This window comes from Molothrus ater, chromosome 11 (assembly GCF_012460135.2).
Source record: "Molothrus ater isolate BHLD 08-10-18 breed brown headed cowbird chromosome 11, BPBGC_Mater_1.1, whole genome shotgun sequence".
Classification (NCBI taxonomy): Eukaryota; Metazoa; Chordata; class Aves; order Passeriformes; family Icteridae; genus Molothrus; species Molothrus ater.
Genome location: NC_050488.2, coordinates 9,422,971 through 9,449,193, shown reverse-complemented (window position 1 = coordinate 9,449,193; position 26,223 = coordinate 9,422,971). Strand labels below are relative to the sequence as shown.

The 26,223-nt window shown below is 53.9% G+C and overlaps 2 protein-coding genes across 2 annotated transcripts in view; both read right to left on the bottom strand.

Annotated features, from left to right (window-relative positions):
* Positions 1–1,697, bottom strand: part of COL7A1 (collagen type VII alpha 1 chain) — a 29,293-nt gene extending 27,596 nt beyond the window's left edge. Inside the window, exons 1-7 of the mRNA XM_054516079.1 lie at positions 1,616–1,697; positions 1,327–1,507; positions 1,087–1,246; positions 900–993; positions 658–816; positions 297–460; positions 70–199 (exon numbers count right to left, since the gene is read on the bottom strand). Coding sequence (XP_054372054.1) covers positions 70–199; positions 297–460; positions 658–816; positions 900–993; positions 1,087–1,246; positions 1,327–1,507; positions 1,616–1,697 — 970 coding nt within the window. The remainder of the gene's footprint in view (positions 1–69; positions 200–296; positions 461–657; positions 817–899; positions 994–1,086; positions 1,247–1,326; positions 1,508–1,615) is intronic.
* Positions 1,698–15,195: 13,498 nt separating this feature from the next.
* Positions 15,196–24,010, bottom strand: LOC118691748 (cytochrome b-c1 complex subunit 1, mitochondrial). The gene is made up of 13 exons (XM_036391145.2): positions 23,906–24,010; positions 23,408–23,548; positions 22,893–22,979; positions 21,760–21,889; positions 20,822–21,020; positions 20,181–20,260; positions 19,922–20,037; positions 19,372–19,515; positions 18,467–18,627; positions 17,419–17,504; positions 16,879–16,967; positions 16,239–16,314; positions 15,196–15,415 (listed from the first exon to the last, which is right to left on the bottom strand). The coding sequence occupies exons 1-13, from the start codon at positions 23,975–23,977 to the stop codon at positions 15,351–15,353; spliced, it is 1,446 nt and encodes a 481-aa protein (XP_036247038.1). The 5' UTR covers positions 23,978–24,010; the 3' UTR covers positions 15,196–15,350.
* Between the last annotated feature and the right edge of the window lie 2,213 nt (positions 24,011–26,223).

Sequence of the window (26,223 nt, the reverse complement as noted above, 5' to 3'; positions counted from 1 at the left end):
CACAGAAGCAGGGATGAGTCCCCAGCCCCATGCCTGCACCCACCCATCCCTATGGACATGGACACTCACGGGTCCGTGCTCGGCCCGACACGGACTCGCCGATGCTGTTGGCGTACTGGGCGGTGACAGTGACCAGGTACTCTGTCCCAACACGCAGTCCCCGCAGCACAGCATTTGTCTCCCGTGGCCCCACGCTCACCTGGGCAGGAACAATGTCACCCCCCCATCTTCCCCAGGTCACACATGGAGCCACCAGAAACCCCAGGAGCTCTGAGCAGTCAGGTGGGAGCACTCACCTCCTGCCTCTCTGCCAGGATGGGCTGCCCTAGCCCTGTCAGTGGCACGTACTGCACTCGGTAGCCAGTGATGGGGCCACTGGCTGCTCTCCAGCGGACCCGCAGATGGTCCAAGCCCCGCTCCGGGATCTCCAGGTTGGAGGGGCCAGTGTGGCTTGGCCCATCTGTGGAGTAGCACAGGGGCTGTTGGCTGCACAGTGCATGAAGCAGAGAGATCTTGCTGTGGCAGCACACGTGTGCCCGATGGGATGGGATAGCCAGGAGGTCATTTTGGTGGTGGGACAGATGCTAAGGGTGCACAGTCTGGCACCCAGCACTGTCAGCACCTGTGCCCCTCAGGGAGGAGGATGGGGGCTCATACCCAGCAGGCGCAGGGTGCCCCCAACAGTGGTGCACACCCTCCGTGTTATCAGTGGCACCAGCGTGTCCAGCAGTTTGAAATCACCAACGTAGAAGAAGAAGGCATCAGTAGGCATCGAGGCCACACGGATCAGCTCCTTGCGGTCAGCATTCTTAATACCTGGGACACAGGGAGATGATGGGTGAGGGGGGAACCTGAACCAAGCAGAAGACTCTTTCTTGTGCTGCAGAAGCCTCACTCACCCACAGCAAAGACCTTGATACCCTGGCTCTTCAGCTTCGCTGCCGGCCCCTCAGCATCATCCTGGGACTTGCCATCCGTGATGAGAATGCAGATCTGCAGGGCCAGGAAAGAACTGTGGGATCCAGCTTGGGGTCCATGGGCCTGACACTTCTCTCCATGTTGCCAGGGTCACTACTCTGCACATACCTGGGGGACCCCAGGCCGGCGCTGCGTGGGGCTGAAGAAGTTGTCAGCAATGTAGCGGAAGCCAGCGCCTGTGCGAGTATTGCCACCCTTGTAGCTCAGCTGCTGGATGGCCCTCCGGACACTTGTGCCATCAGTGTGCTGGGAGAACGAGAACTCCACCCTGGAGAGCGCAGGGGGACACTGTCACTGTCACCCAGCCCTGCCACCCTGCCACCCACATGCCCCTTCCCTTGGGCTCACCGTGGGTCATCACTGTACTGTGCCATGGCAAAGCGCACTGCCTTCTCACCCACCACCTGCACAAAGGGCCCCACCAGCTCCTCCATGAAGGTGCGGACAGCACGGAAGTTGTTCCTTCCGATGCTGGATGAGCCATCCACCAGGAAGGCGATGTCAGCCTCCAGCACATCCTCACACACTGCTGTGGAGCAGTGACAGCACTCAGGGCACAGACTGGCGCTGTGGCACATTGGTGCTGAAGCCCTCTTATTGTGCCACCCACCTTGTGGACCCAGTGCTCATCACCTACCTTGGCTCCTCTTCTGTGCCGTGGCAGCTGGAGGACGCAGGAGCGCCGGGAGCACAGCCAGGAGCAGGAGTTGGCTGCTCATCGTGGGAGCCTGCAGGACAGGATGCTGCCACCACAGTCTCACAGCAGCCCCAAGCCTTGGGGACAGCAGTTCGGGAGGTTCCCAGCACCACCCGTGCCAGAACGCCTGGCAGCGCTGGGAGGGCAGGGTGCCAGTGCCGCCCCAGGCACGGCACGGCGCGGGGAGAGCCCCGCTCCGGGCCGGGACAGGCGGCAGGAGCTGGCCCGTGAGCAGCCGGTGGGGCTGTCCGCGGTGCGGGGGATACAGAGAGCCCCAGCCCGGCTACAGCCCGGGATCTGCCCCCGCCACCCCTTCCCCTGCCCCACGGCACGGGCAGCAGCGGCGCGCTTGGCCCCCGCCCGCAGGGCTCCTCCGCCCCAGGAAGGTGCTCCAGGGCAGCGGGAGCCAGCGCGGGCAGCCCTGCCCGCCAGCCCCTGCCCCGCCGCGGCGGAGGACACCTGGCCCGGTGCCCCCGCGATGTCCCAGCCCCAGCTGAGCCCGGCCCGGGCGGTGCCAGCCCCGCCGCACGGAGGGCACCTGGCCCGGTACCCCCGCGATGGCTCCGCCGGGTCCCAGCCCCAGCTCAGCCCGGCCCGGGCGGTGCCAGCCCCGCCGCGGAGCGCGGCCGAGTGCCCGCGGTGCCCCCGCGGAGGCTCCGACCTGCCCCGCAGTGCCCCCCGCCCCGGCTCCAGGCTCACCCGCCGCCCCCGCGGGGCCGCTCCGTCCCGCACCGCTCCGAGCCGTTCCGTGCCGAGCCGTGCCGGGCGCAGGCGGTGCCGGCGCGCACCGGCCCCCGGCGCTCCCGCCCCTTTATGGAGGGCGGCCCGGAGCACGGGCCGGGGGGAGCGGAGCGGCGCGGCCCCCGCCCAGCCCGGCCTCCCAAAGGGCTTTTCCCACCGCTCCCCTGAGAGGGAAGGAAGGAAGGAAAGCAGCTCCTGAGGCTCTTCCCGCTCCAGGGCCACCCGGGCTGCCCCGCGGCTGCACGGCGTGCAGCGGCTCCGGCATGGGGATGGAGCAGGAGAGGGCTGGACACCCGGGAACGGCTGCTGCTGGATTTGCCACCGAGACCTCCGTGAGGGGCTGAGTGGGCCCCAGTAAGGCTCAAGGCAGTTTTCCCTCCAGCATCTGCATCTTTCAGGAAGGTGAGCAGCTCTGGAACGTGCCAGCCAGGAGCTGGCCACCCACTGCCATCCATCCATCCATCCATCCATCCATCCATCCATCCATCCATCCATCCATCCATCCATCCATCCATCCATCCATCCATCCATCCCAGGGCAATGTGTCTTGGAGACTTGGGGCCTGGATCCAGGCAGACCTGGATGGAGCTGCCACAGGGACTTGAGCGCCTGGCACCATCTGGGTTAAAGCCTGGCTCTGAGCACTAGCCCTGGGAAGGGCACTGGTGGTGAAGGGCTGCTCCCCATGCCAGCACAGCTCCCACCAGGCTGCAGGACAGCCAGGCCCCATCCAGGATCCTTCCTGCACACACAGCTGGGGTACCCAGCATGTGGAGCCCTGGCACCCATGGTTCTAGTACAGGGACTGTGCTGGAGTCAGCTGTGGGAACATCATCCTGCCCTTCTCAAACTCCATCTCACAGCAGGCTTGTGGCTGAGACCTACCCCAGAGCTGGAGAAACTTGCTGGAAAGCCACTGGTGATGTGGCTGCAGTTGCTGGGAGGAGGCGAAAGGGAGAAGATGCCCAGCAAGGCAGGCAGGGAGCTCGTGTTGCCCTGGTCTCACTTCCTGCCCATCCTGTGGCTGGTGGAACAGTCCCTTGAGGCTCCTCCTCAGCCCAGGGTGCACCCTTGACCCTCAGGGTGCTCCTCACCCCGGGCCACCTGTGGGACCACATCGCTCCTTGGGGCACATCAGACAGCACCTCATCACCTCATCCTCCCCACTGGTGCCTGTGCTCACCTGGGGTTGATCCTGGCTCAAGGAACCTGCCATGCACCCCATGCCACCTGTCCTCTGTCCCCTTGGTCAGCCCTCATTCCCCGTCCCCAGCACCCCACGTACCTGTGCCCTCCTGGCCACTGCCCCAGGGTCTCCCCTCCGGCTCCTGGCAGGGCAATGCACAGACAGGTCCAGAGGCATCTTCCTGTGGGCAGCAAGAGGAGCAACAGTGGGGATCTCTGGGGCCCAGGGCCACCTCACAGCTGGGGGCCGGGGGCAGGGCCACCGGCCACCGAGCAAAGATGCTCCAGGGTCGGCTGCAGGCAACTTTCCCAGGCACAAGCTGTTCCCAGGCAGGGGAGGAGCGGCGATGCCCTCGCTCTTCTTAAAGGTACAGCAAGCAGTGCATCCCCTCCTCTTCATTAGCCTTCCTCTCCTTAGACCTCAGCCCTGGCCCCCAGGGCTGGCGGGCGAGTTCCGGAGCTCGCCGTGCCCGCAGCTTTGCCCCTGCCTGCCCCAGCCCTGCGGCTCCGGCCGTCAGTCCAGCATCCTCAGGTCAGGACCATCCCTAGACCCTCCTCCCGCCAGAGCCCGTTTAATGAAGACAGGGCGGCCTGTCCCAATTAGACCAGGGGCTTGGTTAGACAGGGAGCGGAGGGGCCTGCCAAGGGCTCTGTGGCTGGCCCCGGGCCCGGAGCTGTGGAGCCGCCCCACGGCGCGGTGCCGGCGGCGGGGCACGGGCGGCCGGGGGTCACCGCGGCCAGCGGGGCAGCGCCGGGGCGGGCAGCGCCCAGCGGGCACCCGGGCAGCGGCACCGGGGCAGCGACACTCCACAGCCGTGCCAGGGGCTCTGCCCACCACCTCGGCCCCCAGGACTGCGGCAGGCTCTGCTTTGGGGTGCTCCCCAAACCCCAGTCGCCCACGGCAGCATCTTGACCATCTTGCCAGCAGCATTGCCCTTACATGTGCACTGGAGCGGGGCACGCAGGGCTGCTGGGTCCCCAGAACCGGAGTGTCTCCTCCTCCGCGGTGTTTCCCAGCTTCCCTCCGCATACCAGGAGCAGGGAAGGAATCTGCGGCCGCCGGCGCGGGACGGTCCTGCCTGTGCAGATGGAGAGCGCCAGGTGTGAGTGACTCACGGGCACCCCCGCGCCGCTGCACGCCAACCCCTCCGGGGACATCCTCAAAGGCTGAAAAGCCTTCTCAAAGCCTGGACGGCTGGCAGCCCAGCCACTAGTCATTCCCACAGCCCAGACCTGGGCTTCCCCATCTCCCAGCTGGCTCGGCCCCAGAGCGTACTGATTCCTCTACACAGACAACATTTGTAGGGCTGACCCCGACCCCAGCTCCTCACCTGTGCAGGCCAACCCAGGTCCCAAATGACACTCAACAGCTGGCCACATCATGAGACATTCCAGGACACCTCCATGGGTCCCAACAACCCTGGTCTTTGCAGGGCACTGCCCAGGCAAGCACTACCCCTGAGCCTCACAGGGGTCATATTACCCCTGGGAAGGGAACCCCCTGGTTTGAGAGTGTGCACAAGGGGAGCACAGGAGCTGAGCTTTTCCTTGCCCCTGCTTGCCAGGCATGAGGCCTCACTGCTGCCTTAGTGGGAAACAAGAAGAAAATCTTCAGCCCCAGGTGAGATTTCAGCTCTCTGGGACGGGATGAGTCACACACCATGGGGAGGTACAGAGCCTGCTGCACAGTCACACACCATGGTGGGGTACAGAGCCTGCTGCACAGTCACACACCATGGTGGGGTACAGAGCCTGCTGCACTTGTGGTGCTGTGGGGATTGCTGCCCCCATCCCCTGCCCACCCTCTCCATGCTGCAGCCACTGCCTCTGGTGCTGATCTGCCATGGGCCGGGATTCAGCACAACCCTTACAGGATTTCAGTTTTCTGGCCCTGCTGTGTTCCTGCAGTGCTCCTCACTCCAGCAGATATCAGCATTCCCAGCCAGTGGAGATGCATGGCACAGCTCTGGGGCTGCTGGGAGGGAGAAGCCACCTCTTTCACACTGGGGAGGGGAGCAGCAGGAGGCTAGTGCTGAGGCAGGGGAGGAGTGGAGGAGCTGGCCGGAGCCTGGAGGGGGAACCTTGTCTGCCACAGAGGCCAGTTGAGACATGCTCCAGGAATGTCTTCCAGCACCAGCCACCGCCAGCTCCATGATGTGGCACCCAGCCACGCAGCCCAGCATCCCAGAAAAGGGGCCCATGACTCCTGGCCATCACCAGTCAGCTCAGGGAGAGCCCAGAGGGACAGGCTGCAGCCTTAGGGAATGCTTGTGTCACCCCACGAGACAACCCAGCAACCCAAGAGACCACAAAATAGACCAGGGTGGGAAATAGTCAGCCCTTACCTCCTGCTGACCTACCCTGATGGGTCTGGGGAGGGAAAAAGCCATGCCAGCCCTCCAGGCTGCACTTCACAAGGGAAAGACATAGAAGCCTCCCCAGGTTCTCTGTGCCAGAGCACCCTCCATCCTGCTGTTGCCCAAGGCCACATCCCTGTGGAAAAGGGGATCAAGGTATGATATCAGGATGAAGCCACGACCAACGAGCTTCCCTCTCTGCCCAGCAGCTCTTGAGATGTCCAAAGTGAAGGGGATGCTCCCATTTTTGGGGGACCTTACCTACTGTGGAGGCAGCAGCAGCCTGGTGACAGAATGATGATGGAGGTAAGTGATCCCACTGTAGCCAAGCTTGGGGTCAGGCTGAGCCTGCTGTGCCCCCCCACCAGGGCTCCCCATGGGGTGGGTGCATGTCCTGGCTCTCCCACAACTGCTGTGGAGGGATGGAAAGTTTTTCCTGTCTGTAAACTGTTGTGTCTGGAGGCTGCTGCCAGCACAGCTGCACATCAGCATCGCACGAACCTGTGCTGCACTGTGGCCCCACTGGCCATGCAAAACGGGCTCAGGAGGGAATGGTGACACCACGAGGATGTGACCCTCCCCTTGGCCAAGCAGTGCAGGAGAAGGCAGCCCTGGTCAGCCTGACCATAGAGGCCAGGCTGCTTCTCAGGGACAGCAAGTGAGGGGAGAGCCAGGCACCACCAGGGCTCTGCCAAGGGCTGGCAGTGCTTTGCAATGGCATGGGGCCAGCATGCCAGAAAGGGAAGGTGACAATGGGGATGATGGAAGCAGGATAAGGAGCCGGCAGCAGTGAATGGGGCTCTAGAGCCCCTAGTTAAAAAGCTGCCCTCAGTGCATCCTGCGGCTGGGCTTTGGGTGGTGCTGGGGATACCCAGAGAGGCTGGGGTGGGTGTCAGGGACCCAGGGGAAGGCAAGAGGAAGGTGTAAGCTGAATGCAGGCAGGGGCTGAAGTGCCCATGCTGCAGGTGGCCACACACACAGCCTGGCCCTTCTGCAGGAGACCAGCTCCTCGACTGACTGAGGCATGAGCTGCTGCCCTTCACTCCTGGCCTTGCAGTCCACACTTGCAGCTGGGTGCAGGCTCAGGAAAATCAACCTACCTTGCCCTTGAGAAGGGGCATGTAGGAGATGGCAGAAATGCAGGGCCCAGGTGCAGCAAAGCTCCCCCAGCACCTCTGCATGGGGCCAGGGCTGCCTTTTCCTCAAGCTGACAATCCCATAGGGTGTTTATGCCCCAGAGATCCCTCAGCCAGCCCAGCACACACAGTGTGGAAAGGAAACTCCTGCTTCTTTGTAGGGGCAGACAAAGATTCCCTGTCCTGGGGTTATGAGGATTGAGGTGCTCCCAGCCCAGTCCTGGCTGCAGGGTGTGCAGGGAGCAGCAGGCAGTGGCTGGCAGAGCCTGGGGCACAGCCGGGCTTGGGGTGCACAGAGAGACCCAGGGACCCACTGCAATGCAGGCGCCGGCACCGGCAGAGCACAGGGAGCGGCTTCCTCCGGGTGCCTGCAGGAAGGAGGAGATGAAGGGAAGCCGAGGGAGCGCTGCCAGCCCACGTCGCACACCCTCGGGCATGTGCGGGCTGGGCCGGGGTGCGCAGGGCGTGACTGGACACGCTGGGCTGGGCGGCTGAGCCCGCCCTGCCCTGCCGGGCTCCCCGGGAACCAGCGCTGTCCGGCCCAGCCTCGGGCCAGGGGAGCGATGCAGAGGTGAAAGGTGGCATTCCTGCAGCTGGGAGAGCAGCTCGGGGCGAGGCCGGGTCACTGGCGCTTCCCTAGAGCGCCGGGGAAAGCCAGGAAATCATCTTACCTGCAACCAGCACGGTGCCACCCGCGCCTCTGGGCGCCTCCGGCCTCACCAGCATCCCTCCGAGGAGGTGTGTGACACATGGGACTGCTCAGGCCCTGCCGGGGGCTGCCACAGCAGGGGCTGCTCCTGGCCTTGCCGGGTGCTCTGCCCCACATTTGGCTTCCAGGGGCACCACAGCTTCAGGGGACTGGAGGGGCACACGGGAGCAACCAGGCCAGGGCTGTCTGCAGGAGGCCAGGCCAGAGCCCAGACCTGCAGGGGGAACACAGCAGCTCCTGTCACATGTGGGGACAAGCTGCCCATCAGTTCCCAAACCTGGCACCATCTCCACTCCCTATAAGAGTGGGACAAGCACCATGAAGCCATGGCTGCCCCATCCATCCTTCCCAGCACTGCTGGGAGCAGATGGTACAGGGCTAGGTGGACAAGGCAGCACCACCTTCCCTGCACATGGAATCTGTTCTGTGCCTAATGTTGAGCTTTTCTAGGAAACAGCAGTTGCCCAGCTCCCAGCACAGCACCTATGGACACAAGGCCAGCTGCAGGCTAACCCAGCCCTGGGAGCCCCCGGAGAACCTGCAGGAGAAGGCAGCAGCATGGCATGGGGTGCTGGGGAGGAGTAGGGTGGTGACAGGGGCTCACAGCAATGGCCAAGCAGGGGGGAAGAAAGGCAGAGAGGCAGCATGTGGGCCCAGGGAGCTGGAGCTGTTCCAGGGATGCTGCCAGCTGTGCTGCAAGGAGCTGCTCCTTGCAGGGACTTCGCACAGCTTGATGGGGCTGGGTATATTTGTTCTTCCTTTCAATGGCAACAACAGATGCCTCCCTGGCTGCCGGAGCTCAGGATAGCTCAGGATAGCTGTATTCCCAGGGGAGGAGTACCTTGGCTATCCCGACCCTCAAGGATGGACATGCTGGACCCTGCTGCTGCACACAGCTCGCAGTGGACTGACACTGCCTTCCCAAGACATGGCAATAACCAGTCACTAATGCCTTGTGCTCAGTCCCTCCTGCTGCCAGCCCACAGGCTCTGGTTCCACTGGCCCTGGCAGAGCAACACACCAGCTTGTGCTCACAAGTGACAGCAAGAGACTCACACTCTGGAGCTGCACAAGGAGTTTGCCCACCTCATCTCTCCAAACCCAGATTTCTCACAGCCCCTGTGCCAAGGAAAGGCTGTCCCTCTCTCACTCCTCTTTTGCATGATCCTGCTCTCACTTCCCCACTTCTGCATCTGGGATGCAGGCCTGATGGCTGGGAGGACAGGGTGGTTGCTCAATGCTTCCTCTCTGCCTCTATTCAAGTGTTTCACAATCTGCATCAACCCCCCCAAAAACTACCTGCAGCTCTATATAAATTTCTGGCACGGCTCATGAAAGAGCCCCTGTCCCACTCTCCTGGGGTTTGGCTGCTGCTTGCACAAGGGGATCTGGGACATGCAGCCCAGCAAGGACCTGCAGGCAGTGCTCCCAGGGAGGGGATGGCACAGCTCACATCTGGGTGTGGCAGGGGCCTTACCTGGGACAGGCAGGGGCTCAGGAAGGGGTTCTTACCCCTGGAGAGTTTGGGCCATGCTGCAGCTTCTGGGTAAGGGGTTTTTGCAGCCTTGGGCACTGATAAAGGCACGTGGATGGCACAAAGCTCTTTTACCCACACTTGCCCATAGCAGGGTGTGTTGGCTAACAGTGTTGGATCCCCAGCAGCTGCAGGATACTGCCCTGAATGTTTCACACATGACCGATGATCCATGGGAAGGAGGATCAAGGTCTGTTTGTCAGTCTGTTGGGGTGCTGAGGAAACTGCAGGGAGCCAGCACCCAGGGGATCAACACTGCAGGAAGGGTCAGGCTCACCCCTACGTGTGGGGCAGCAGCCAGGCTGCAGGGGAAGCTGCTCCAGAGGGATTAATGCAGTTCACGAGACCAGACTTGCCCTGTGTCTCTCCCCCGCGAGGCTGTGCCATTGCTCCTTCAGCTCCTTGGCTGGGTGCCCGACTCCAGAAGAAAGGAATAAAAAGGACGAAGTACCCGCCCTGCCCTGCCGGGTGAATCGCTGTCTGTCACCATGGGAACTCCTCCCTCCCCAGACCTCCCCTGGATGATTTCACATCTCGTGGAGCAGGAGGGCGTCACCAGGATGGCACGGGGCGGGTGGACACGTCCATCCCACACAGGGACCCCACAGCTGTGGGGCAGGGTGCTGGGGAGCTCCAGGGGAGGGCTGAGCAGCACAGGTGGGGGTCCCAATGGCGGTGGGGCACGATCTGCATCCACGCAGTGCATCCCCAGAGCAGTGACAACTTAGGGGCTCTCAGAGCTCCAGGTCCTTGCAGAAACCACATCACCAGCACCTCTGCACCCCTCTGTGTGGCCACCAAGAAGGGAAGAGCACAGCATCCTGTCTGTGCCCCCTCACCACCTTCAGGACTCACCTTGAACCGTGAGGATCTCATCCTCCATCCCCCTCAGCAGGGCTGGGGCAAGGTCACCTGTGAGTCAGTGCTGCGCGTGCGAGGCAGGAACAGGAGATACTTGTGTTCCCACGTCATAGGGGCTCCTGCCAAGTGCTGCACATCTGGAACAGCAGTAAACAAAGCAGGGGAAGCCACAGAACCAGAGTGGACAGCAGCCAGGGGCAGCAGGGACCTCCAGCCTCGCAGCAGGCAGCGGGGGGAAGGGGTGCAAAAAGCAGAACTGCCACGTGGAGCTGGGGTGCCCAAAACTCAAGCACACTCACCTGCCATCTCCTCCCCCTGGCAGGCTCTTTGTGCCAGGGGAGCAGAGGCAGGAACTTGCCACAGACACATGCTGCTCCAGTTCCTAGAGCCACTCTGCACCAAGCTCCCTGTGAGACACCCCCTGGCACGGGCAGTTATCCCTACCTGGAAATCCCACCCTCCATGTTCCATGAGTAGCACTGAGCCTGTTTCTCCATCACTCTGAGCTTTGCTCAAGAGTGACATGACCTGAATGGGGGCCATGGGTTTGGTACACAGGAATCTGCACAATGCTGAGCCCTACAGTGCACCCCGATAAACTCAGAGTGCACTTTCCTGAAGCTGAAATACATCCACTGCTAAATCTTGAAGCAACATCACTGTAGTTCCCTAGATTAAACATTCAAATGAGGAAGAAAAAAATCCCCTCCAGAAGAGCCAACTCATTCTTCCCTAAATATAACAAATCAAAGATAAGCAGCACATTCCCTTCAGAGCATAATCCAAATGCCTACTCGGAATAAAAGTCACATGCAAAGCAGAAAGCAGTGCACAGTACTGGGGCTGCTTTACAAAATGCTTTGCACACCTCAGTCACTGTGTCCTGAGGGCAGTGCATGGGGAGCAGCTTTATTTCTGTGCATTGCACCTGGTGTCAGCACCCATCTTAACACAGTGCCCCGAAAACCTGAATGCCCCATGTCACACTGCAGGCTCTTGGTGGAACCAGGAACAGCACTCAGATATTCAAGCTCCTCTTTCAGTATCTTAAGCCTTGCTCAAACCTTGCTTCAGGCATTTAATCCTGCTTCCTTCATTGTCCTCATGCTGTCCTGGCTGTGCAGCTCTCCCACTACAGCAGGATATGGAGCCTTAAATAACCCCAGATCATGGCAGAGGCTCAGCAGTGGATGGTGGGACACTGAGCAGGAGCAGTGTCTCCAGGGCACCTGGCAGGTGATCCAGCACAGGTACTGTTGACACCTCTTAGTACAGAAAAAAATCCCTCTTGCTCCCACAGATCAGGGCTGGGAGCTCCCCAGGCTGCCATCCCAGCAGCTCCATTTTCCATTCCTGGGCAGATCCTTCTCCACACCCCACATTTCAAACAGCTTTTCTGGGCATCCCCAGTGATGGTCTGAATGGGCAACAAAGCCAAACCTCAGCCTGGCAGCCCCACTAAAACCTCACAGCCCCGAGGAAGGAAAATGTATAAGGGGAAAAGACAGGAAAGCAGAGACTCGCATGGAAAAGTGAGAACCATCCAACCTTTTTGGATGGCGTGTGGGGTAAAGCAGCTTTTAATGAGGGTGTTCAGGGCTGCAGCTCAGCCCTTCCAGGCACACCAGTGCAGACAAAGGCAGCTCCTGCCACCATGCCTCGTGCCTCACGGCAGCCTGGGATGGCTGTTGCTGGCAGTCAGGCCTGGATGGGCCTTTTGTCCACTGCTTTTCCACGCAATGAATACACTAAAAGCTTTACACGAGGCATTTCCTTTCCCAAATAGGAAACAGGATTGCTGGATATGTGTCCAGATACCACTGCTCACTGTTCCTCTCTCCTGGTGAGAGTCTCAGCAGTGAAGTGCAGGAGTCCTGGTCAGCACTACCAAGCACCAGGTACTTCCCTCAGCCTGGCAATCCTGCAGCCCCCCTGAGTGACATCATCACAGGGAGAACCCATCCCTTTCCTGGGCAAACCACACTAGACAGGGGCTGGATGGGGGAGAAAGCCCCTGCTCACAGCCATGCCAACACCTCAGTCAATCCCTGCAGCAGGGGGCTGAGCACAGCAAGGCTCCAGCAACACAAGACACTACAGAGCTGCCCTGCCTTCTAAACCCCACTCACCTATGGCTCCCACTGCCATTTTTCACCAGCCTTAGCAGGACAGCAGGTAGAGAAGCAGGCCCAGAGGGCTGTGGGCTCTCCTCCCAAAAGCTCTCTGGCACCAAGGAATGGCACAGCTCCAAGCCTCTCATTTCTGTGAAAGACTCCCTGCAGCTCCCTGCTTCCCCAGGACAGGCTTGGCTCAGCACCCATGATGAGTATCAACTGTACTTTCCAGGGTGGGTAATTAGCTCAGGTGAGGCAACTCTTGACAATTGGCTGCTGTGGCCCCTCTCTTGGCAAGCACCCGAATCACAAACAAGCATCTCACATATCAAAGGGGCTGCCTGCTCCACAGCAGATCCACCCTGTACATCTGCTGGGCCCTGCAGCCCTGCACTGGGGGTACCAGCAGCTCTCCCTGCAGAGACCAGGACAACATGGAGCACTCAGCACAGGGCTCTAGTGAGCACTCACCATTTTCACTGCTAGATTTACATTCCTGGAATAGCTCTGTGTAGTGGAGACAAGCCACTGAAATCCTGTGCAGGAAACTGCACAGCCTTGCACGGGGTGCACAGAGTATCCTCCTTTCCAAATCTCCTTTAGCAGCCAACAGATGGAATGCCAAGGTGTCATGGAGTAAAAAACCACAATAGCTTGAAAGAGGGGACTTAATCTGGAGAGGGTAAAACCATGCAGGAGGGGAGGGAGCAAAGGCCAATCCATACACTAGGCTAAATTTATCAGCACAGACTAATGGGATCCCAAGTAACCTTCCAAGTAGCAAAATAAAACACTTAAGCCATTGAAAACTAAACTGGTCAAAGAGCCCCACTGAACAATCCTGCATTGTCCATGGAGCCAGGAAACAGATTTATTAGGTCACCCAGGCCATCTCCAGTTACAGTGAACTTGGGATGCTTCTAGGGATGGTTCCAACTCCATCCTCTGGCACTGTCCTTCACTGGGCAGCGGAAACTGCGGGGAGGGAAGGGGGAGAGGTCCAGCAAAAGATCTCTTTTTCAAGGTTCAGGAAAAGCTGAGATAGGACACTTCTGCCATGCCAGACATTTCCCAGTTTGGATACTCTGGTGGAGGAACAGAAACACCTCCAAAAGCAAGAGACCTGCCAATGAGATCAGAGCTTCAGTTCCTCCAGTATCAAAGCACTCGGCTGCCAAATGCTTAATGACTCTGCACCAATTCCAGGTTACACTTCCCAAGCCCCTGATAAGGCTCAAAGCATGGTGCCTTTGCCAAGCAGGAACACTTGACTCCTGAATGGGCTTCCCTTTCCCACCTTTTACATCCACAATTGTTGTTTACCAAGGAAAAAATAATATGGCAAACCTCTCAATCCTTGGAGCTGGTGAGACGCTCATGTTTCTGGAAGCATGGACTGCCACAGCACACAAACACAACAGGCACTACAAGGCACAGTGCCACCACAACTGCAGCCTGAAAGTGCCAACATCCTGGGCACAGCTCAGCCTTAACTCTTAACAGGCACCCAACAGTCCTCTGCATCCAGTGCCACTCACCAGGGCATGGTTTCTCATCCAGATCAGCCCAGATACTCAGAGTTCTACATGGCAAAAGCATCTACAAAATCCATTAAAGGCTGCATAAGCCAGCAGCCTAGCAGAGCTGCAGCCTTTGGTCAGGAGTTGGTCCTTGCTGAAGTGCTGGGAGCAAGGCTCAGCACAGGCAGCTGCTTTTCCAGAAAAACAGAGCAATTTGGAAAGCATCCGTTGCTGAGGGGTCTGAATGTGTTCCTAGAATAAACTAGTAGAGGAGAGCCTGAGGAATTAATTACTCAAGGAAAACATACATTCCCAAAGAGATACCTCCAAAGAAGAAAACTTGTAGGAAATGCTAAGCAAGGATCTCTTTCCTTGTATTTCTCACCAACTGCATAACACTTTGGAAAATTAACCAAGAGGGGAAAATATATAGCAATGGAAGATAAAAGAGGATTACAGTCTGATTGCAGTCACAAAACCAAGACAGAACCATTTACTGCTTCCACAAGGCTGGAGGCATAAGTGAGCTTGTTTAGTTGTTCAGCCCTCAGTGCACTTGTAACAAGCCAGAGCTTGTGACAATAGTTAAACCCAAATTGCATCAAGAGCATTTAACAGTTTCAAACTTGCCTAGTATATGCAATGGGCTCAGACACACTGACTCTCTGATCAAGAATCCAGATTCAGCACAAATTATTTAGTACACTGGATTAGTCTCAAGTGTAATGACTAACTCTGAGAAACTTCTACATTATTTTTAAATCTCCCTTGTCAGGGCAGAACCTGGAAATTAAATGAGAACCTCAGAAACATTTATCCCAAAGAGAAAAATCAAACAGGAATACCTTGCAGCTTCCAAGGTAGCTGTGACAGGCTAGTGCCACCTGGTGGGAAACTTCTCCATCCCCCTTGCTCAGCTTTCTGTTCCATGTTCCAACTTCCCAGAGGCAAGACAACGGAGTAACAACCAGTTTAACACCAGAAAGGCAGGGCTGGGTAGCTCTTCCAACTACTCAGGCCTAGAGATTATCTTAAGAGTACAGGCCAGTAAGAAGGTTCTCAGTTATTGCCTAGCTGAGCCTGACTGCATGGAGAGTAAAAGAGGAATGTGTAGTCCAACACCACCACTACACAATAATCTCTGCTCATTGCTGAGCTGGTTTACAGATAACCAGGAAGCTTAAGATGAGAGGTACCACATGTCCATATAGAATCATATAGGTTATTATAACATAGCCCCTCTGGACAGATGTTAGCCTATCAACAGCTCCAGCTCCTCACATCCCATCTCCCCAGTTTGGCACTTTTAACACTGTCTACACAAACCACCCAGGAAGAACAGCTGACTACCAGCAGAACCAACTCCACATAGGATGTATTTATTTTTATACATTTAACACAGAGAAGACAGATGCTTTGAATAGACTCAGCTTGCCCGTGGTGCCCAGGACATTCAGAGCCAGAGGGAACCTGGCACAGTCCACAGCTTCATTATTTCCAATCTGCAGGCAACACATCCTAGAGACGGACCCAGTACATGGCACTGCGGAGGCGGTTGTAATCCAAGAGCTGCTCAATGGGACCTGAGTGAACAGAGTAAAGTTACTTTGAGACACAGCTAAAAAATCCCTCTACAGTTTCTTATGGTTTTTACAGCAGATGGTGGCAGAGCAGCCTGTGCCTGCAATCCACAGCAGCTCTGCACAAAACCAGGTAACTACAGCTCAAACTTGCATCAGGAAAACTAGCAGATACCAGCTCCTGACAGAATAAGTGTTTTCTCACATTGCCCCACAATGCTCAGTACAGCTCCCATACAGGTATCAAATACAGGGAACCACCAAGTCATTTCAACATTTCAACTTCCTGCTCAAACACTGTCTCCCTTTTCCAGCCTGCTCCACTTTGAAGGCCAGAGGAAACAGCTGCAAGGAGGAGGGGAATTCTCAACACACAGGAAGGAGGCAGCAGAGCTGAGCTGCTTAGGCAGGTTTTCCGAAAGGAATTTGTCCTTGGCCAGACAGACATGCCAGAGCAGCACAGGAGAATCAGGTCCCTTCACTTCCCTTACATAAACCACCCTGACCCCAGGGTAAGGACACCTGGCAGACGTGCTGGGCCCGCACCCAGCTACAGGACTCCCAGTCTTAGTCACAGCTCCACAGCAGGCAGAGGTGGGAGGACAGCCAGCAGCTCACTGCCACTGCATCTCCATCACCTGCAAGTCTGATCTCGTGGCAAATGTGCCTTGGCACACCTCATGTGCACAGGCAGGAGCGTATCAGTGAAGAACCAGAGTGGCTTAACGAGTCAGGACAGACACATGAGGACTGCCTGTAACAATTCCACTCAGCTCTCGCCCTGCCTTGTTTTTTAAGTGTGTACTGATTGTCACCTACTACTCACCAACTGCTGCAATTGCCGGGCATTTGTCATAGATGTATTTACTGCACACATCTCTCACCATTTTTGCATCAACGGCCTAAAAAAGATCCAACAAGCAATTAATGACTCTTCCAGCAGATCTACACTTCTCAGAGTTGCAGCTAACTGCTGCCATTACATATCAAGATCATTAAAAGATACAATCAGACCCTTGGAGCCAATTGCATGAACTGCCCAGCTCTGCCTGCAAGGATGGCTAACGTCCCTACACAGTGCATTCTCCTGGGGGTACACAAGACAAGACCAAAATCAGAAGTCTTCTAAGCAATAGAGTGGCTGCAGAAATTCCACAAACTAGGTGTGGGACACCACTAGGAAAACTGTCACAGGAATTTCAGGTTGTGCTGCTTAACACAATTGTATGCCCTCTTCTTGGGATGGACTGACTCCAGTCACAGGGACACAGTGTACACTGTGTCTAAGCCAGAGATTCTGACAGTTACATCAGTGTCAGCAGGATAACCACTGGACTGACTCCAGGCAGTTGATTAAGGGATAAGTAAGCCACATGTTACTGCAGTGTTACTGCAGCAGACTAAGGCCAGACAATGCTGACACTAACCATGCTCAGGTATACCAGCCAAAACAAATGGATACCTACAGAAATCCTGGCATCCCACTCCTCCAGAGGGATACGGCGCCCGTAGTGCAAGAGATGGCTTCCAATATTCTCACACACTCGTGTGGTACCTGGATGTTGAAGATATTGCATGGTCAGTGCACCAAGAAGCCTTCCAGAATTGCACAGCCTGATCATCAGCCAAAGCACAGAGTAGAAAGTCTAAGCATTAAACCCTCTGCTAACAAAGCACAGTTCTAATTCCCACTCTATGCAGCTCCAGCAGGAGCTACACGATACACAGATTTCTTTACTTGTCTCCCAAGTGTTAGAGCCAAGGCAGGCCAGTTTGAGGGTCTCAGTTCTTAGGTCACCAGCAGTATGTCACTCCTGGGAGCACAAAAGGCTGGGGTCAGCAGCTTTGACAACGTGGCAGGAGGAGTGTGGAGCAGGAAAAGGAAGTTCCGCCTAGTGCCTGCCAGCAGAACTGTAATCTTTAGCACAGGTCCTGCTCCCCAGGAGAACCTCAAGCAGAAACGCTCTGAAAGCTGCACAGTGGTCAATCCATCAACCAGAACATACCATCCAGCTGAGCCACCATGGCATTTCGGAGATAGTTCTTGGCTCTTGTCACTTCTGACTCTGTGGTACTGGTGCACAAACGCATCCTGGAGAAGACATGGAAGATGATGAAAACTGTTAAGATGTTTGTCTGCTCAGACAGAACATGAATTCCTCCCTTTCCCAGTCTCCTCAAAAATAAGCTGTTAGCAACACCACTTGTCTTGCAGGCTGACATTCATCCTGGATCTCCACAGAGCAGCAGGAGGCAGAGCTCCAGCACACAGGCAGGGGATTCAGCCAGCAGGATACACGCTGAGTTACACTCAGAGGTTCAGCAGCCCCGGTGCTGGCTCTGGCTTGCCCAGCAGCACGTGCTGTGCACTGCCCTATCACAGGAGAGGGAAGGCGTGTCAGCCATTCCCATGCATGGCAAGCTGCTATGGAAACTGATGCTGAAAGAACAAGACAGCTCCACAGTCTGTCTGGACCCCAGCTGCTACATCCCTTCTTCTCCTGCCAATGGGCCATGTCTCTGGGGCAAGGGCTCACTCCACCTGCTCCACACAGAGTGGCTTGTAGCTCAGATGTAGCCTTGAACTGGTTCATGGACACAATAAGATGGACAGCCAGAAGGCTCCCAAACACTGGCATGATTCCAGCAGCAGGTCATTCATCAGCCACAAGACAAGAGCCTGAGCAGCAGGAACTCTGCCTGCTTTGCTCAGGCTTAACAAGACAATGGAGATAAATCTCTTGGGCACCCAGGAAAGCCTTGTCTAAGGAATGATCTCACTTGTATATAAAAAGCCCCAAAGCCTCAGTGCTAATACTTGAAAGCATGAACAAAAGACCAGAGGAGCCCTAAGGGACTAAAACAACTCCTCAAAAGCCACATTCTTAGAGATTTACAGAAACTACTTACAGGATCACTTAACCAGAATGCACATTATCAAGAAGTTCATAAAGAGACACAGCTCTCTGTAAATCTAATATGCTCCCCCAGCAGCTCAGTCTCCTACAAGAGGCTCAGATCTTGAACACCAGTTTGTGCCAAAGTTGTACTTACCACTCTCCCTGAGCACAAAACATCATATCATCTACGGAGAGAGGATCAGAAACAAAATGGAAACCGAAGAGGCCGGTGTCAGAGTAGCAGGTGTTGAATGGCTCGAAACTGTGGCAGAGATTATGCTCCACAGCAAGCGTAGCCAGCTTGCTAGACTGATTCTGTAAATAAGGAGATGCTGTCAGCCATTTCATTTTCAGTTTCCTCACAGCTCAAATTCTTTCCCACTGAGCTGTTTTCACAAAGACCATAGACAAGACAGAGCGGAACACTTTGCTGAAGGAGAGCTTAATTTAGAGCCTTCATGTGGTCAACAGATGAGAATCACTGCTGGAAAAGCCACAGACAATGGCCTAGGAGTCCATCCAGCAGAACCACTTCCTTTCCCAGCTGCAGATGAAAAGCTGGTATGCACACCACCGCAGGAGTGGAAAAAAATGAGAAGGACAAGGTCTCCCAGCAGCAGGGGTTAGCACAGACATACAGGCCAGACATATTTCAGACAATAATGGATGCAATACTGAGGTTTTAAACAAGTTCCATTTGCTCTGCAGTGGTAAGACAAGCTTGCATCATGGGACTGTAGAGTATTCTGTCCTGCTTCCATCACCACCCCCACCGAGTGGTTAGTTGTGAGGGTGGGAACAAGCTGCTGTGAATTCACCAGCCTACACCTCTTGCACAAAAGGTTCAGTTCATTTGCCGGCATCACCTCTCAAGAACTGTCCTGGATTAGCCTTGATTACACTTCTATTCTACTTTCCAGGCTCCTAACCCCTTCACAGTTGGAAGCCAACCACAACAGCCTCTCCTAAAGCACATCCACCATAATAAAAAAGCACATTCTCCATAATACTTCACATGAAAAGGCTCCAGGCTCTCCTTGTTGCACTCACAACTCTTACCTTCCCACCTCCGAAAGTGCGGTCGTAGCGCCCTATGATAGCATTAGCCACGTTGAGGACCACGTTGTCTGGATCAGCCCATCCTGGCCCCTCCACAGCAAGAGCAATATGGGCAAGGGGCAGACCATCATCTCTGGCACGGATCTGGAAAATCATCAAAGAGTGGGGGAGAACTGCATCAACACTGTGATCTGTCTGCAGCCTGCTGCAATGCCAGGCTGACAAACTGGGGCACTTAATGTTATTCCAGTGAAATAAAAGAATCCCAGGCAGAACTGAACACAAACCAGCTGTTCTGATGTGAGTTTTGTAGTAGATCATATAAGCAATAGCCTCACACTCCTAATGGGTTTGGGTCCCATCTAAAACCCAACACGTGGCAATAATCCCCAAGAAGAGAACATGGGAGCACTACCAAGATGGTGCATCATCAGCTTCTCTGACACAAATGAACAGACTTTTCCCCTGAGAAGCAGCTCTAATTGCTTTCACATTCATTCCACAGCTGGGCAACAGCTGCTCGTTTTGATGGAGACCAAAACAAATTTACCTCACTCCCTGTGAAGCGACAGCGCTTGAGGGCAGGCACAGAATCCCCCTTGGATGTAAAAGGTGCCCCAGTGAAGTGCTGCTTAGCTGCATCTACCAGTTCTTTGTGGGAAATACCTGGCAATGATAAAGAGAGAGATCTTCAGTCTTAAAACAGACTAATTTAACAAAATTATCTGATTTTACATTAGTGATATGAGACAAGTCTGATCACATGAAAATACCGAGGCTTCCCAGGATTACAAGGATCTAGAAGTTACCTCCAGCAGCTGCCAGGACCATACGAGGTGCCTTGAAGTGAGTATCAACATATGAAGCCAGATCTCCTCGAGTCATCCTCCTGGAAAGAACACAGAGATCCAGAGCATCAGCATTTCCAACTCTGCAGGAATGAGAGGCTTAAAAGAAGCAAGTTCACAGTGCAGAGACAGCAATGACTGTCTTGGCTGCAGGGTAACAATGCTTTTTAGAAGCAAGACTGCACTATGTACTGTGTTTGCCCTGTACTCTAATTCTAGAACATAAAGAACAGGAACCAGCAGCCAAGATGGAGAGTTCAAGATAGACTTCAATACAGACTGGAGAATACTGAACCCAGTCACTGAGCTAACACAAGGCCACTGCTTTAATTAGCATCCCTAGCTCTCTAATTTTTCTAACAAACTGAGAAGTATGGGAGAAGGTTCAACCTGTCCCTACCAGCCTCAGGAAGGGCTTGCATGGGGTGGCTCTAAGGAATGCCTGCAGCATTACACTTTCACCAGTGCCAATGGGGAAAACAGAGTCAGGGCACAAGGAGAAGCCCACAGGCTCAGATCACCTCCATGTATACACTGCAGTCATCACTGCACCCCACAGGCTGCACCCCAAGGCTGTGCACCACATCCAGCCTGCTGCTCACTTGATGTTGTCTGTGGTCCCTTCAACGGTGTGGGCCAGCGAAGTCCCCTGGTAAGCAGTGGCATGAAGGTAATCAAAGGTGACATCTGCCAGGTTGCTGTCCATTTCCTTCAACTCCTGAAGGATGACAACACGCTCCTTCTCGATCTGAGAATCCTCCAGTGCACAGTTCTGCACAAGGTCACTCAGAAGCTCTACAGCTGCAACACAATTCCTAAGTTAGCATCCCACTGCCTGACTGCTACCCAGTGCTGCTGAAAGGAAACACACAGGAGTGAGCAAAAACCATGAGGAGGAGGGCATGCAACATAACAGAGCTGAGTGCTACCCATTCCCAAAGCATCTGGGAGGAACAAACAACACTGGTTTAGCAAGAAGGCTCCAAACCAGCTTGCCAAGCACCCTCACCAGCAGAGTGCAGACTACATCTGCAGAAGGTGAAGCAGGCTCTCTTCCAGATACACACTGAATCTTCACAGAGAGTTTGTGATGCTTACAGCACACCCCATGTCTACAGTAAGGCCCTTACTCAAATCACTGCCTCCGCCCAAAACCGAGCCAGAGAAGGGAGCCAGTACAGAGCATGAGGAGCACCTGCAAGAGCTGCACTGAGGACTCCTCACAGAGCAGCTCTTGCTGACCTCAGTTGCTAAGCTCCATAAAACAACCACAAACTGGTGAATCCCTCCCATCTTCCCTCCTGACAAGGCAGTGCAGCCTGACATAACTGGAACCCTTGGTTTAGGGACACATGAACACACAGCCTCGAAGCACCACATCACTGCACTGCTCTCTTCAGCTACCAACCAGAACCTCCAATTTACTGCTCAGCTTCAACTTCAGTCCTGGTCTGCTGATAGAAAAGCCGCTTGGGGATGAGAAACAGAAGCACATGCACTTACTTAACCTCCCAATCAGACTTTGCCCTGGCCATCCTACCTTTGGGCATGTCCTTGGACAAGGCTTTTATGTAGAAGGCAGTTTGCTCACGGGAGGTGTACCCGTTCAGGTGAGCTCCCAGACTCTCCACTTCCTTCTCAAAGGCTGAGCCAGGGCGCTTCTTTGTGCCCTAAAGGAAACCAGACAAACTCAGCTATGAAATGAACAAACTTCCCTTTAGGTCAGAATTAAAGGCATGAAAATAACAATAAACACTGTCTTGTGATTCATAAAAGCCAAGGGCAGGTGCACAAGACAGGAGATTTAATACCTGGTTTATTTCCTCTAGATAAAGGATGGCTGAAGTGTATTTTGAAAGACCAAGACAAACTGCCAATAAAGCTTGTGTTTATTGAAACACAATAAAGCTGCCTGAAAAAATAAAGGCTGTCATCACCACTAACCAACACAAACTCAGCAGGGAAGGAGACAACCTATGCTGAGACAAAAGTGTTTGAACAGCACATCCCTGGAAGTAAACTAACAACAAGCCCAAACCAAAAATAAACAGGTTTCTGGCTATCCAAGCAGTGACATAGAAAAGAAGATAAATAGATGCAGAAGACTATTTCTAACACAGGGCCCATCTCTTAAAGAGCTAGCCAGATGCTGTAGTTGCCTATGAGGGCACAGGCTGAACTTGAGTCAGCAAGTCCCAGGCTTAGATGTCTTCTGCCCTGTTCAGCAGACACCTGCATAATTTGAAAAGCAAGAATTGTAGCCTCTGAATTTTGCTAGTCCAGTAAGAGAAGTAAAATAAATGGCAACAGGAAATGCTGCTTTAAACTCTCTGTGCTAACCTGAGGAAAAATGCTTCATAACACAGGGCTCTATATGTGCCACACTTTTTAATTACAGCATTTTTTCCTTTAAGAGGAAAAACCAGCAAATAGTAAATAAGAGTTATTTTTAATTTATGCATGCTTGCAAGTTGCTGCACATTCAACCAATAAGCACCACGTAAGTTAGATGCCTTTTTAGACTTATTTTAATACTGTGTGCAAAGACTCTAGGACTCGGGTGACCTGATTTACACCCTCAGTCAACAGCCACAGCCTCCAAAATGAGAGGCCAATGTATGGGCAGAACATTCAGGGCAGCTGAATGTGTGCAGACCTGGCACACATCCTCACCTTCAAGGCCATGTGCTCCACAAAGAAAGCAGCCCCGTTGGTCTTCGAGTCTTCATAGCGGCTCCCAGCCTCGATCCACACACCCACCTGGCAGCAAAACCAGCCAGTACCAACATCAGAGAGGAAAACAACCAGCATCCTAATGACACAAACACAGCAGCAAGGACAAGAAGTCTGCTCCACAGACGTTACACTACAAGAACCAGAATAAGAACAAAGTAGCAACTGTTCCCTGCACTATTTTGGCTTCTTCTCTCTCAGCTTCACCAAATCTGGTTTTGCCACAGAGATAACTTTTACTGCTCACTTATTGCTCATACAAAAGGCTGAGCATATTTGTAGAGCACAAAAACTTGTCTAAAGACAATACAACACCAGTCTGGGTCTCCTGCTGCTGTATTAAGCCCACCTGTTCACAAAGAGAAGCAGTGGGGTTTGTTCCCTTTTGGAACACCAGTTGCAGGCTAGGCAAGGCTGATTGTTTCAAATAAGCCCCTAACTTATGTTAAACTTACCGTGCAGGTTGGGTGATTGGACTCCTCTGAGGCTACACGGAGGCCGTTCTCCAGGGTGGTGACCTGGGTCTCAGGGATATTCTGGAGTGTCTGGGCATAGGTAGCAGCACCTCGCTTCCTTGTCAAAGTCAATAAAGCTGCCTGTAAAAATAAAGGCTGTCATCACTACTAACAGGCTGTTCGCTCGGCAGGGCCGGGAACTCAGAGGTTTGAAGAGGTGGGAAATCCCAAGGGAAAAGCCGCACGAACCGGTCACGCCCCAGTACCGGGCAGAGAGCGGCTCGGTGGCAAGCCCCGCACCGGGTGACAGTGACAGCCGCTGCTGCTCCCCGCCCGCCCTGCCCTGCTCCGGGGTCGGGGGCTCCCACCGCCCGCCGCGTCCCCATGACCTTCCCGGCCGGGACACAGGCGGGCCCGGCAGCCACTCCGCACCGCGGGGCCGCCCGCGGCGCGGCCGGGCTCTCCCCCGCGCTGCCCCCGCGGGGCGCGGTGACTCACGGAGGGGCGCGGGCCCCACAGCAACGCCCGCCCGGCCGCGCTGCCCGCCCGGCACACTGAGCGCGCCGCCATCTTCTTCTTCCGCAGACCGACCGCCCCAGCGCGGCGCGCATGCGCGGGGGCGGGGCCGGGGCGGTGCTGGGCGCGCGCAGAACGCGCCGGCGGGCGGGCCCGCCCCCTGGTGGCGGGAGGGCGCAGCGGCGGGGTGCGCGGGGACGGGACAGGCCGGGATGGGGATACCGGGAATGAGAGTCCGGGAATGGGGATCGTGGGAATGGGGGTCTATTGCTTACATTCAGAGAAAGAGTATTAAATACTGAAACAACCTATGGAAGGTGAAGTGGTTGTAGATGTGAAAGTCCAGTGCGTGGCAGTCTCAGAAAGGAACCCATCAAAGCCCTTTAAATCCCAACACACCAGCTGTGAGTTGGCAGTGTATGCCAGCTCTTACCAAATCACAGCAAACTGCAGATCACAAAAAGTGGCAGGTCAGATACAGAATGAAGCAATATGCATCAGCATCAACCCTGGTAAGTGGTATAAGAAATGACTGTATTCTTATTGACATTAGCAGAAATTTCAATGAGTCTCTGAAAATTACAAACTAGGCAAAAAAAAAAAAAAAAGAAGGGGGACTGATGCCTACTGTGGCATAGTGTTTCCTAACAAAAATTTTCAAAATGTAAAGATTATATCATCCTTTAATCTGAAGGAAGACATTAAAATTACAGTAAAGAAACGGCATGAAATGCTAGAAATCTTAGTCAGCATACTTATAGACAGAAATGCCACTGATACCCTGTGAAAAATGCATGTATTTTATGATTGGCTTTTCGCAAATATTAAAATGAATATTATATGTGTTGTGTTAGAAAGTAATGCTGTATTAATTCTCTTAAGTACTGTGTTAAATATAGTTTTAGGTTATAAAAATTGTTAAAATAGAAACGATGCTATGTAAGATACTTTTTTTAAAAGAAAGGACTCGCAGCGAGATAGCAGCCACGGGACACCTAAATCTTTCAGAGAAAGAGAATTTATTGCTCTCTTATCAGAAGAAACGAACTTCTTCCTGCCTCGAAGGCGCTGTTAGGATTCAGAGGGAGAAGTTGATAATGACCAGACAGAATCCTGTATTTGTATGGAATTTATGCATCATGTATGAAGTGTATGAATATGCAACAGGCTATTGCTTTTAAGCGTTAATCCTTTGTTAACGGGTGTCCTTTTTCAGGCTCGTGTTGCCCAGAAAAAGGTACCCAGACATCCGTAACTCTTTGTCTTTATTGTCTCATATTGTCCTTATTCAATTTGTCCAAATTATTATTACTCTAATTGTATTACTATTTTTATAACCATTTTATTACTATTAAACTTTTAAAAATTTTGAAAACAAGTGATTGGCGTTTTTAACATACACTGAGAAAATGGACACCAATGCAGCAACATGGTACTAAACCCCAGAAAAGTCCACTGCTTCACTGTCTGGCATTTCATTAATATGCACAGAGCAGCTCTACAACATTTCTCCTGATCCCCTTTTTGGCAAACCACTAGTTTCTTCAGTGCCAAGATTTTAGGTACATGATCTTAGTGATAGAAATCTATGCCCTTCAAGTGAAGCATATTGTGGAGAGAAAATCCTGCCTGAGATGTTCAGTCATTCCATTTTCTAGACAGACTAAATAAAAAGAAAACCAAGCTATAGGATTGTGTACTTGCTATTACAAAACACCTGCTGGCATCTGAAAATAAGCTAGCAAAAAATCAGCATAAATGACACTTAAAGCAAACAGCCCTTTGAAGAGAATAGTGGTGTGATAAATAAAAACAATACATTTCCAGGCTATTGAGGTACTTCAGAAAAGGATTGAGAGCAGAGGCTGAACTAGTGGGAAAAGATTAGAAGAATCCCAAGAAAAACATGACCAAAACTCCTGAAAGATATGGGCAACTGACCTGTTTAAACCTTCAGGAAATCAGCAGCCAATAAATTTAGAGAGACGATTAAAGTAACTTGAAGGTAATGTGCACCTTCTGCTCCTTTTTCACCTGTCAACATCACAGGGTGAACTGTGACCATGGAATCACGATTTTTTGGATTATATTTTTAGCTTTAGGAGAGAAGTGCAGCAGCTGAAGTACCTGTTACTGATGTGATACCCAAGAGCACAGATTTGACACATTTCACTCAAGTTGAGTCACAAGTATTAATACTAAGAGGATAGGATTGGTCTTTTGCATTGCACTCTTCTTGTTTTACAGCCTGCTCTGATCCTGGTTAAAGTTTTATAATTAGCTTCTCTAAAAAGGAGGAA